General features: G+C 46.0%; 1 protein-coding gene across 1 annotated transcript in view; it reads right to left on the bottom strand.

The window, feature by feature from the left end:
• Positions 1-13006, bottom strand: part of LOC126548445 (uncharacterized) — a 338395-nt gene that overhangs the window by 132285 nt on the left and 193104 nt on the right. Inside the window, exon 33 of the mRNA XM_055063629.2 lies at positions 7902-8108. Coding sequence (XP_054919604.1) covers positions 7902-8108 — 207 coding nt within the window. The remainder of the gene's footprint in view (positions 1-7901; positions 8109-13006) is intronic.

Here is a 13006-nt window from a genome sequence, read left to right as displayed (position 1 = left end):
GCTTTCTCATTCACATTTTTCTCGTTCGGCATCTTTGTGCAGCCGTGCAAGCAGAAGCGCTTTATCAAGCGTCAAGCCAGAAGTGCGGCAGACTTGTTCCAATTACCTGTTGTCCAACAAAACAATGATAAATCGGTCTCGAACGAGCCTGTCCTCTATGGACGTCGAGCCATAGTTGCATCGTTTTACCATGTTTTGCAACGCAGAATAAAAATGCATCGACACTTTCGTCTCCTTTCTGCATCTGCTTGCGAAAACGATAACTCTCGTGAACTTCGTTTAGTGGGTGCACGAAATACGAGGTGAACTTGCTTTTAACAATGCTGTACGACTGAACTTCTTCGGCCGACAAGTTGAAAGACACCAGCATAAGTCGAGTTTGAACGCTCATGCAATAAAGAAGCGTTCGTACCCGAACCTTGTCGGTAGCCTGGTGCAATCGTGTAGCGTAGGCATAGTCCTCGACCTGCTCAATCCAGGTAGACCATGCACTTGGGTCGGCAAAGTCGAAGCTCGATGGCTGTTGGAGTCCAGGTACCCTGGCAAACGCAGCGTCCGGCTTGTTCGCCATTAGAAAGAGCGAACGGCGGCCACTTCTGACACCATGTACAATGTAGGGTGCCGACAGACGCTAGCCGCATCTACTGAAGTGACTCGGAGCCGAGTTACCGAATGAATGCCCACCCCTTTATTAGACAAATATATATATATATATATATATATATATATATATATATATATTGACACGTGTACTTATATTTATCGGGCGACCACGTTTCGCCGCCTAACAAATCTTATCGCACAGCGCGGGATGCGCTTGCATGTATCCAAAGTTTCTGGAAAGTTATCGATGCTTCTATCCGCAGTCTGTTGTCGCCGAACCTTGTGTTATCTGATTTATTCACCTGACGTGAGTGGTGTAGAACTTTGTGGAAGGCACGCGGGTTCCAACGATTAGTCTGGAACATTCGATGACTGCTCTATAAAAGCCGACGCGCTTGACCCGCTGATCAGATTTTCGACGATCGCCGACTGTGTTCGCCGCTTTCGTTGTGCTATAAGTGTAGCCTGTTTTGTGGGCAAAGGTTCGCCCAATAAAATCTAGTTTTGCCTTTCACAGTATTGCTACTGTGTTCTTAACGTCACCACCACGTGACAATATATATTCAGATTCTGATGAAGGCCGGACCCCGGCCGAAACGTCAATAAACCGCTTCATACGCGCGTCTGCTTCACTGTGAATATTTACCCGGACCCAGAACTGCTTTTCTTCTGGTATATATATACAGAACGCATGGCACGTAGTGCCCTCTACAGTGCATGCGTGCTTATGTGCGCTCTAGCCTGGCCGTGCTACATGGTGCAGGCAGGCTTTTTCCTGCAGAGATGGTACACAAATCTAAATTGTGCATTTTGAAGCATTAACAATAGCTCAATATGAAGTGATGTTTGCCAAGGTGTTCAGCCAGCAGTGGTCGAAAGCGACATTGGCCGGGAGTGAGCGTGAGCTGGCATGCATCCCTTGTAGATGCTAACTGCCATTCATCGTGAAGTATGGCACGCGTAGCATATGTGGGATCTGGGCTTAACCATTTGAGGGTCAATTTTTTTCGCCATATGCAACCACTCAGGGTTGATTTTTTTTTTTTTTATTGCAGATTCCAATTCTTCTTAGGGACTTATTTCGAAAACAATTTACTGTAATTTTTCTAGGGTGACCGTAAAGTGAGAAAAAATATTTTGCTTTGGTATATATGTACTCTTCATTCATGAATAACAACAATAAAAAAGGAAATAAACTTATAAGAATTAGAAATTTGATACATTGTTATAGTTCAAGGCTTTGAAAATGCGCACACAAGAATATTTCGCAAGACTCAAATGTTCCTGTTCTTACACTAATATGTACACCCATAGCGTAATCGAACTGCGTAGGTGAGCGCGCTCAAGAAAACTGTGTGGTTATGTGCCCGTCAAAAAAGCAAAACGTGTGACAAACTTCCGCTGATCTTCATCTTATCGCCAACCAGAGGCAATTAGTTTTCAAGAGTCTCAAACAAAAAAGCAAACGGAAACGCATGCACAGCAGCATCCTTTCTATGCGCAACCCTGTGAGCACTAAACGAGCGAGAAACAAGCGGTAGCCCTTTGAGCGATTAGTAACGAGATAGCCATCGGTTTTGCAAGTGCAAGAAGCCGAAACCGCCTGCGGAACAAAACCCAAACTGCCGCACGCGCACCAATGCGCAAGCGGTAGTATATAGACGCGCGGGAGCGAACTAGCGCTAAAACAAACCATACAACGAAAACCGAAAGAGGCAGGAGCGCGAAAAAAATTCCCTGTATTCCCACATAGTGGCAGCACGACAGAAAAGAAAAAGTTTGGAAAGTGACGCGCTTTTTAAACGTACAGACGCCGCCACAAATATATGTCATTGACCTTCAAAGGGTTAAGCTTTGCGTAGTTGAAGCAAGTTGAGTGTTACAAACTAATCAAAATTAGCGAGACCCAATAACTGTGCCACCCAATAAGCAATGTGGCCAAAGTTCCATTCCTACATGGGCAGGTGCAGCCGAGTGTGAGCAGAGGATAGTTGGCTTCTTCTGGAAGTGCATAATTCTTATAGAAATTGGAAATGCAGATTTTTGCTCACTTAATCCTGTTTAGTTAACTGCATCAATTAATATACACAGTAACAGTAGGAATGAGCACACTAATCCAAACACCCTCAGAGACTGATGTCAGCTATTGACCTATAGCAGCCGTGTATGGGAATCCTGCATATGACAACATATGCAAGGTGCAGCCAGTTTCGAAATGGGTAAGGAGAAGGCTTCTGTTCAAAAAGAGGGTGTATCCTAAAAAGATAACTTCGCACTCCGATTGAAAACTTCACGTGCCGCGCATGACTGCAGTATTTGGCAGAGATGTTCACAGCAGTGTATGCTATTTGCTGAATGTGTTCTTTCACAAAGCCTGAAGGGTGGTTCAGGACCTCTTTAAAGGGACACTAAAGGCAAATATTAAGTCTAGCTAAAGTGATAGATTAGTGCTCGGGGATCTCTAAGGCGTCAATATTATTGCGAACAGAGCCTTAATAATTGAGAAATTAAGGTAAATGCAGGACATGGTTAGAGACTCCAACGGGACATTCAAGTACTTGCCTGATGATGAAAGCACTCCTCAGTTAAATTCTGTCACTAGTACTTAACCATTAATTGCAAAAAACATCCTTGTATTATAAAACGAAGTAAAATGCTACTTGGCCAGTTCTATTTCATCTTTTTAGAAAAAGAACTCATTGAAATTACCCTTGACAACGACATGGGCGGTCGAACGGTTTCATTTTCGCTTTACTCCGCGCCACCCACATTTTCGTATTTCAATAGTTTCGTTATCACGTAGTGCTAAGCTGGTTTGCTGGCTCGCGAAACTCACACAAACTGCAAGTATCAGAGAATTGAACTTCCATGTGATGTCGCGGGATGCCCGAACGGTTTACGCCACTTGATCAAAAAGCAGCTGCAGCGGCGATTCCACCGCTCTGTCTTGGCTCGGTACCGCAGTCTGTCGAGCGCCATCTTACACTTCGACGGCAGCAAAGGGTGGTCATGGCATATGCAACGTCACCACTCCCCCGGTTGGGTGGTGGGAGATTTGAATTGCGAAAAAGGCATTTGGACCCTACAGATGCAATTTTCTCATAAACTACATCTTTTCTTGGCGCAAAGCAAGCGTTGCGAGGTTTTTGGAATGATATTTGACAGTCCACATTGACTTAGTATTTGCCTTTAGTGTCCCTTTAGAAGTTATTTTGCAGCCACTAACATAGTGACATTGTACTACTAATTGTGCCGTACACTGTGGATGCCTCAGTGGTGTGCTTATTTATAAGCAACATGCACTAAACAGCGATGTTCATAGTAGTACACAGGGTGTCTACCAAGTTGACCATTTTCAAATTCCCTGAGTTTCCCAGGTTTTCCCTCAGCGACACAGAACTTTATTTTATGTCAACACAGGCTGACACCATGTCGCCCGATGTTGTCACTCTCAAGTAAGCATTTTAAGAAAATAAATTAAAAAAAACCTATCCCAGTTTGAAGTGTTTATTTTATTCAAAATAGAAAATTGAAGGGTGGGGGATAGTAAAATGCACAGCAAATATCTTCGAAAAAGAAAAATGGTAAAGGCCATTGCAAATCGAGTTGAACATTTTCAAGTACGGATAAAAAGAGATGCATACAAAAGCAAATATTCTCGAAAATGAGCTATTTCTATCGAGTGATAGCAAGATCACTGGCATTAGGCCTGAACTTTGTCACAAATGAGATTTTCTTAGCAGCAGGAAAGTCAACCTCATCTATGCTCACATACTCTCGGCCCAAGCATAATGCCTCTGTTTTGTGTTTCACTGCTTTCATGAGTTTATTTTGGTTTGGATGAGGGCCACCTGCATCTTTCCGTCAGCCAACACTTTGCTTTTTGAGCTAAAGCTCCTTCAAAGTAGATGCGGCACAGTTCCTTTCTTGATCATTCCTGAATGCGACGATCATTTCTTTTCTTGTCCTCGTTCCATCGCACATTCGCCCCACAGACCATGTGAAGCACCTTCTTGATCAGTTGTACAGTGAACATGATATTTTTTGGACTCCCTAGGGGCTACGAAAACGTCTGAAAAATCAAATCGGGCAGTCCGAAAAAATGGACGCATGTTTTTTACTGCCCTTAAGGGCTCAAATCCTCACAGGCACATCCGAAAAAGCTGTGTACACCTATTAGGCATATTGGTGCTCGAACTGCGACATCAGACTGTGGGTGCACGCGTGTATAATTATGGAATACGTACTTTGTCCCTTGACAATTGCCCCTTCCCACGTTTGTTAAAGGGAAGCTGAAAGGTTTTCCAGAAAAAATGAGTGAACATCTGTACATAATGGTTTTCAACCCTCCGAATTCGAATATTGTATCGAAATTCAGCGAAAGAAAGCGCAGATATGTTTTATTTCGATGAAAAGTGCAGAAGCGGACACGCCCAGCTCGCGCGTCTCGTTTCCGCCTGTGATTGGTCGGGCGCCTCGTGACGTCAACACTAGTGTTCGTCCAACCGACCGCTGCCACTACACATGAAGCGCGGTGCCAAGTAGTTTGGTGCTGTTTTTCTGAGACATTAATGGAAAATTTAGAGAGACTGCGTTTTTCTAAGGAGTTCGACGTTACTCCCTACATGTATGAGCCGATTGCGAAGAGCCGGCCTCTCGAAGAAGCAAACGATGCTGGTGCGAGCAGTGCTTTCGACGCGAACGAAAGCGAAGTCTTGGGATCTCCTCGTGTTGGAAATGCTCTTTGGTGAGTATGTTTTTTGCAAAGCGATCTAGTGATCTCGCCGATCTTTCGCCTATCTAGTGAGCTCGTTTCCGGTCAAACAACTGTAGTGTTGTGTTCCTGCATGCCTCCTCGTGGAACGTAAGCGGGGATGCGATCGTCGGCATTTGTGCGCTGTCCAAAGCTGTCGGCAATCTACAAAGTCGGTTTAAACGCGTGAAAAGCTTCCCTGTTCATGCAGTACGTGTAGTGACCTTCATCTGTGCGCCATCCGCACACTACTCGTAACCGAAGTCGTAAAGGCGGCGAATTCCGTCTGCTACGTGAGACGGTCGGTTTCTTGCTGTGCGCGAGAGAAGGGGGGAGCGTAGCGTCTTGGCGTGCGCCGGCTTTCCAGCACATGCAAACTCTACATTTGCACTGCGTTTGCATTGATAACACCAGTTATCATCAGTCAGTCCACACTCGTGCTGTCTTTGTTTTCGTTGCTCCGATCTTTTCGCGCTGCGTTTAAAAAGCCTGCTAGTGGCAAGTAGTCCTCTCTCATTCTGTGGCCATATGCAGCAACTGCACAGGCCGAATTGCAGGGCTGGCCGTATACATGCTGCGTGCTTGATAATGTATCAAGCTAAGGTGCACTTGGTAATTTGATACTAGTTCTTTGCATGTGTTCATGAGTGCAAATGCTTCTTTGGTAGTCTTTGATGCCATTTTAAACACACTTCACTTTTAATAGGTCTTGTTGCCATCACGAGCTCCTTGTGTACGCGAACACTGACGGCACTGCACCGGGCCTTAGACGAGCCGACTTGACTGGCAAACCCAACGCACGCATTAATGATAAATTCTGGTGATAATCGTCGTCACAGAAGTGGTTGGAGCACAGCACTGTTGTTCTTGAGAGCTTGAAATTCTTTCGCTTCACAGCAGCCTCCCACTTCGTTAAAAGCTTCTTATCTTGTGGGAAGTAACGGAAGACAACATCGTCGCAGCCGCTGGTGTTCGTGCAACCGTAGGCTGCACAGAAAGCCGGCATGATCGGCCCACCACTTCAGTTGATGCTGCGCACGTTGACTACCACTCTACATACACGCAGACGCACCAACAAAGGAATGCAGGGTCGATCGAAGCAGATTACGATGGCACGCACACAGAAACAAGCACGGTCAGGCACGGTCGCGGAGGCTGTGAAGGAACGGAACACTAGTGTTGACGTCACAACACCGCGGTTTCCGGTCTCCGCTCGCATCGTCAGCGTCAACAGCAGCGCACGGCATTCGACGGGGGGCGGAGCTACGGCGCAATTTTAACCGACGAATACGTCGCTCCTAATTGAAAAAAAACCCCCAAATTTTACCTACATGGTTTATAAGGTTCCCGCATCCGTATATGAGCGTCTTATTGAATTCGACAGACTCTTCAGCTTCCCTTTAGGCTTCACCGCAATACTTTATGTATGCTTCACCGTGTAACATCCCTGTGCTGAGGTGAAGCTGTCATTCGGGAACCGGCATTATGCAACGCGCCATGCTTTCTAAGCTTCGAAGCCAATCGTGAGGATTACAAAGGCGGAGTCAGTGCCATTACTGACAGTGGCGAATTCTTTCAATGAAAAACACGGCACCGAATGGCAAGAACCTTAATAGCGAATGTCGAAGCAGCTAAACCTCGCGTTGCCGCGGTGGTGGCTACGGCTGCCAGCGAATCTGCGTGCAAGAGCGGTGGTTCGAGGCGGCAAGATAATCAAAACGGCGGTGTTGGCTTTGATTAATGCCGTTTCGAACCTGTGGTCATGGCAAAGAGTCCGGAAAATTGGACAGCTCTGTTCTTGCATCTGAAATTAGACATTTTTATGCATTTACTCTATGGGCACGTGGTGGTGCTGCGAAGCCCTTCGAATCATAGGGAATTTCCCTAAAATGGGGTGTCCAGAAAATCAGTTGTTGACTGTACACTGGCAACTCCTCCAACCGATGACACGGCGTCAAATACAATTCGTTACAATTCCTCTTTTTTACTCGAGCCAGCACTAGGGTGACTTTCGTTCCCTTTCAATAAAATGACAGTTAATTTTCCCTGATTAAAGCACAAATTCCCTGAGTTTTCCCCGAGTCTTTCCAGACTATTCAAGATCCCTGAAAATTCCCAGTTTTCCCGGTTGGTAGACACCCTCAGTACACTGATTTCCATTCTGGAATTTCAGAAAAACTTACCTCGGGCAAGGGCCATGCATTGTCGTTGTACCACATGTGTAACAGAATAGCATAATACAGCATAAATGTCTTTTCAATGAAACCCTAAGTGTACCGCATGGAGGTTTCTCTCATAGTAACATGCCAAAATTTGTTCACAATCATCTCACTGTAGGTCCTAACATCAGCTACAGTGCTAAAACTTGCTTTTAAGCAACAGGGCTTGAACAGCCTCCTAAGGCGGCTATTAGCACTTCCAAGCTATTTGCAACTGAACGAAGATTATAACATGAATAAATGAAGAGCATGTCCTCACTGTCTCATCAGTCACATATTTGCTTACAAAGCCCTCTCACAGAAGAAGTGAAGCAGCATAGGCTGACCTGTGGCACGGCCCCCAGCCCTCTTCATCCAGAGTCGGAGCATTAACAGTGCTTGCTGAGCCAGGTCACTGGGGCATTCTGTACGAATGGATGCCACATCTTGCTCTGGCACATCTAACTGTGCTGCCAATGCTGGCCAGTCTGACCCCAGCTCTCGCGCAATGTCAGAGAGTCGCAGATCTGCACGGTGGATCAGCTCAGGCTTGGCTGCATTGCGTAAGCATCACAGAAAATTCAATAAGCAAAACTGCACCTCTTTCTTCAGTGTTACGAATCATTTCAGAAAACAAAACCAATGTGAACAAGCAAGTAGCCTTGTTGGCTGGCACAGAAGCAATATTAAGCATTATTCTTTAACATATAGAGTAAATCTGCTGTCAGAAAACTTTAGAACAGAGCTATGTAGCTGGTCAATTAAGCTACCTATGAAATTATTAATGTGTTCAACTCTCCACAGAAGTGTTTGAGATCGGACATAGCCAACTGGGGATGGGGGTATTTTTGACAATCAAAAGTATGCTCCAGCTGAGCCTACATGTATCCAATGTAGACATTTTGTAGAAGTACTGACACAAACATCTTGTGTCTTCCATGTTTTTCTTGCTTTAGTAAGTGTGAACTCTGTAATTATGGTATCAATCCTCAATTTCTCAAGAGCAAAACAAATGTAATTAATTAATCTTTTGATGTGACCAGTACAAAATGAATGATTTCATACGTGAAGCATGAGGCTAGTTACATCATGGAAATTGGACATAGTGGCCACGCAACACAACAAACCACTGTCAGTACGATGCAGTAGTTGAAGGCCACACAATGACCATATCGCAAAAAGCCAATAGCACACCACCAATCAGCCCTCCTTGATAATTATCTGCAAGTGTTAATATGCACCACCAAAAGGTCTTGGCAGGCATTTTGCTTGCAGTACAACCGGCATATAAGCACAGAGAAATTGTGCTGGTTGAGCTGCAAGAAAAAGCAATGTCAACCAACTCATCCAACTCTCCACCTTGCTACAGCCTAGGCAGTGTTACAATCGGCCAGCGGGGGTGATGACCTTCTAGCCTCTCCTGCACCACTGCAACAAATCCCTCTGTGAAGCTAACAATGCGTTACCTTGGACAAACCTGCGGCGACAACAAGGCGAGTCCTCTTTTGGCGGATCGAGTGTTGCTTCATGGTTCACTGTCGCCGTTACTGACAATGGGAGCACGAAACTCCTGGAAAAGAGCGTTCTACGGCACTTCCTCACGGACTCCGGTAACCGCTACGGTCGTTTGACAGATGCTCCAGCTAATTGCTGGGTCATCCCAGGAACCAAGATGCACTAGCTGGAGTTGAGCGTGACAATCCCCGTCCACGAAGCTCCCCTCCTTTCTGTGTGTTCAATGAACAAAGGTGCCGGAGTAATTGTGTGCGCCCTCACCTTCAACGCGGGTCCTTCGACAACTTTGGACGCTTCGAATAAACGAAGGTAGGACGGCACATTTCCCTGGCCTGGGATATAGGGAGAGCAAAGGGGATTTAAGCGTACTTTTTTGGATCCTCAGTGTGCTTCAATTCAGTAATGCTAGACTTTTGAGACACAACATTCTCAACTCCTCATGTAGATATTGTAAATAAACCCAGTACTCCTCATTCTCGATGAGAACATGTTCCTCCCTTCAACAATGTCTTAAGCGTGGATGAGTCGGGACAACAGCATGGGCCAGCTACCCCTTTTGACATGCCCGACCCCAACTCTTACAACTGGCTGGCAGCGGTGAGACTGACTTTGCAAGGCGGTGCTGTGTTTGCCGTGAGTGCTTGGTTTTTGCTTTGACTCTTTAGGCTTCATTTTGTGGTTCTTCAGTTTAAAACAGTATGGAAGCTGGATTGTTGGTGGTTAGCTAGGTTGTGTTTACCTAGTTGTATTTAGCGAGCAGGACCAAGGCAGTAAAACAGTAATTGTGGACTTCAGGACACTGCTGAGAGACGAATTGTTGGTTGTCGGTGAGGAACTGGGGCTGGAAGTACAGAAGGAAATGATGAAATCGGAAATATTAAAGGGACACTAAAGGTTACTATTAAGTCAACGTGGACTGTTGAAATACCATCACAGGAACCTTGAAACGCTTGTTTCGTGCCAAGGAGAGACTTATTTTAAGAGAAAATGCGTTCTGAAGCGTCCGCGTACCTCTAGCGCAGTTCAAATCGCCCACCCTCCGATTGAGGAGTACTGACATCATGGTCTCATAGTGACGTTGCGCCATCGGTGAGTAGAACGGCGTCCGCAGACGGCGCTGCGGCTTTTCTGCGCAAAACGCAAACGCGCGGCCAGAAACAGAGCCAAGACAGAGCCGACAGCAGAGCGAAAGTGCGAGTATGGTGGCTAGCGGAAGGAGAAGCGAATTACGTCCCACATTACGTCCCACGGCACACGGAGAGTCCGTTTTCGTTAAACTATAGGCTGCGGCGAGCTCGCAGCGTGGTCGGCGTGGTCTGTGAGAAGTGACGAGCCTTTTCGCACTCGCAACAGGGCAGAAAAAAGTGCGAATCGAAGCAAAACTCGGCCTAGAAACGTGCTTCGCCACAACCAGGGCTCAATACGACCCAAGCCCCCAAGCTGGCACGACCCAGATGTCGTTTCCCGCACCGCCACCAGGCGCCGCTACTATACCTCAAACTCCAGCGCAAGACGCCCATAAGCTGGTACTTCATTCTATGACGCAAACTTCGACGCTCGTCGCAATGGACCCTGACACCGACAGATTGGCTCGCGATGGTGGGCTCAACTTCAGCGATTTGAGCACCGACGAGCGCGACCTGCTGCTGTGGGCTCACACTGGCGGCGTCGTTGCGTACTACGACGGCGGCCTCGACACCGGCTCTCCGGAGCAGGAAAGCAACGAGGGCTTCCCACGGCATCACATGGAAGTGGCATTCTCGCTGCTCGTTTCAAATGAAAGTTTCGCGAGCCAGCAGAACCCTCACAGCACGACGCGATAACGAAACTACTGAAACTCCAAAGCGTGCGCGGCGCAGAGTCGAGCGAAAACGAAACCTTTCGAACACCCATATTACTGAAGGGTAACGTCAAAATGTTATTTTTTCTTAGAATCGAATAGACGTAGACAAGTAGCATTTTTTTTCGTCTTATAATCGAATGAAATGATATTTTTAATACGAGTAGTTGAGTATTAGTAAAACAAATTATGAGGAGTGCTTTCGTCATCGGGCTAGTACCGGAATGTCGCTGGGGGGTCTCAAATCGTGTCATGCATTTACCTCAATTTCTCGGTTACTAAAGCTCTGTTCGCGACTATATTGACGCCTTAGACATTCTAGAACATTGCTCTACCACTTTAACTTGAGTTTCTGGTAACCTTTAGTGTCCCTTTAAACCTGATTTCCGAACAGGCCAGTGAGGAGGACATCAGAATTGGGCTAGAATATTTTAGGAAAGAAGAGGAATGGGACAGTGAGGAATGCGAGAAAGACTGCAAGTTAAGGAAAAATTCCACTCAACCTTGAAAGTAAACATTTGGAGTTGTCTTGAGCGAGCGAAGGGGCTCTGGAACATTCAAGTGAGGCAGAATCATACCGCATGAACAGGCTGTTAATGCTATTTGATGTCGGGAACGACATAGGGTTGTTCTTAGGAAATTTTGAAATGACTTGCGAGAAGGTGAACTTCGCTCCGAGTGCATGGCCACAGCAGTTGCTGTCTATGTTACCATGTGAAGCTGCTGAAGCAATCGCCAGACTCAGTGCACAAGATGCATGTGATAATGCAAAGGTTAAGGCTAGCCTTTTGAATAAGTACCACCTTTAAGGCGAAGCTTTTCAGCAAAGGTTTTGAAGCACAGCCAAGGTGAGCAAGGAATATCTGGAGTTTGCATATGGCTTAAAGGTAAACCTAGTGGAGTGGTTGAAAAGTGCGGAATCGTACGAGAGCAGAGACATCATTATTGAATGCATGTGTTTAGAGCAGTTTTACAAAAGCATCCCACAATCTGTGAAGCTGTGGATGCAAGACAGAGGAAACAAACACTGTGGAAAGGGCAGCCGAATCAGCCGAACAGTACGCAACACGTAAAAAGCTGAGTGCCAAGGATGGGAGTTCAAATGATCGAAATAGACCCTGGGAACAATATTCGTTCAAAAAGGAATCGCAGACGAAATGAGCAGAGCATGCAGGCCTAGAGAAAAAGGATGTCAGAAAAGAGTGATAAGAGGTCAAATGGTGAAACCGTCCATAAAGAGCAGAAAGGGAATTCGAATCTTTTAGACCGATCTGCTGCTATAAGTGCCACAAACTCAGACATATCACTGCGAACTGCAGGAAGCCTAGCATAGTTTTTTCTTAAGTGGATAAAAAAAGAAAAGAACATGTAACTTTTATGCCCATATCTTCATGACCTGCATATTAATGAAAAACCATGCCAGGTACTGTGATGCAGTGCTGCCTACATGGACGTTGTCTGTCTTACGTCACGGCAGATGGCTTCACCGGAGAAGTAGCATGGATTAAACAGGTTGTGGAAGAACACAGTGTGTGTCTGCCGATGGAGAAAGTCAAAATAAGTGAGCTGTTCGGGGAGCTCGTGACTGAGGCTGCAGTTTCCAAATTCTTGTAGCTGCATTTTTTTCTAATCGGTTGGAGCTGTTACTGCGTGAGAAGGGGCTGAAACTTGGAGAGGGTGCAGTACAGGCGTTGACGTGATCCCTCTTCAAATTGCGTCACTTTCATCTGAAAATGGAAAAGCCGCTCTAGCACAAGTAGCAAAAGAGGTAGCCTCGGCACCAGAAACCAAGCTAGACTCGAGAAAAAGCGGTTGAGGAAATACTGCCAGCTGACCAGCTCAACAAGGGTGTATCACAAGGCATGTGTCAAAGTTCACGCCTGCAGGAAGAGCCAGCCGACGCTCTCGCAAGCGAGACAGGGTCGTTACTATCACCAGCCTCAAAAGAAATTTGATTTCAAAAATTAAATTATGGGGTTTTACGTGCCAAAACCACTTTCTGATTATGAGGCACGCCGTAGTGGAGGACTCCGGAAATTTCGACTACCTGGGGTTCTTTAACGTGCACTTAAATCTAAGTACACGGGTGTTTTCGCA

The sequence above is a fragment of the Dermacentor andersoni genome, chromosome 1, assembly GCF_023375885.2.
Source record: "Dermacentor andersoni chromosome 1, qqDerAnde1_hic_scaffold, whole genome shotgun sequence".
Taxonomy (NCBI): domain Eukaryota; kingdom Metazoa; phylum Arthropoda; class Arachnida; order Ixodida; family Ixodidae; genus Dermacentor; species Dermacentor andersoni.
The sequence above is the reverse complement of the archived record's forward strand: the minus strand, read 5'-3'. Positions and strand labels throughout refer to the sequence as shown.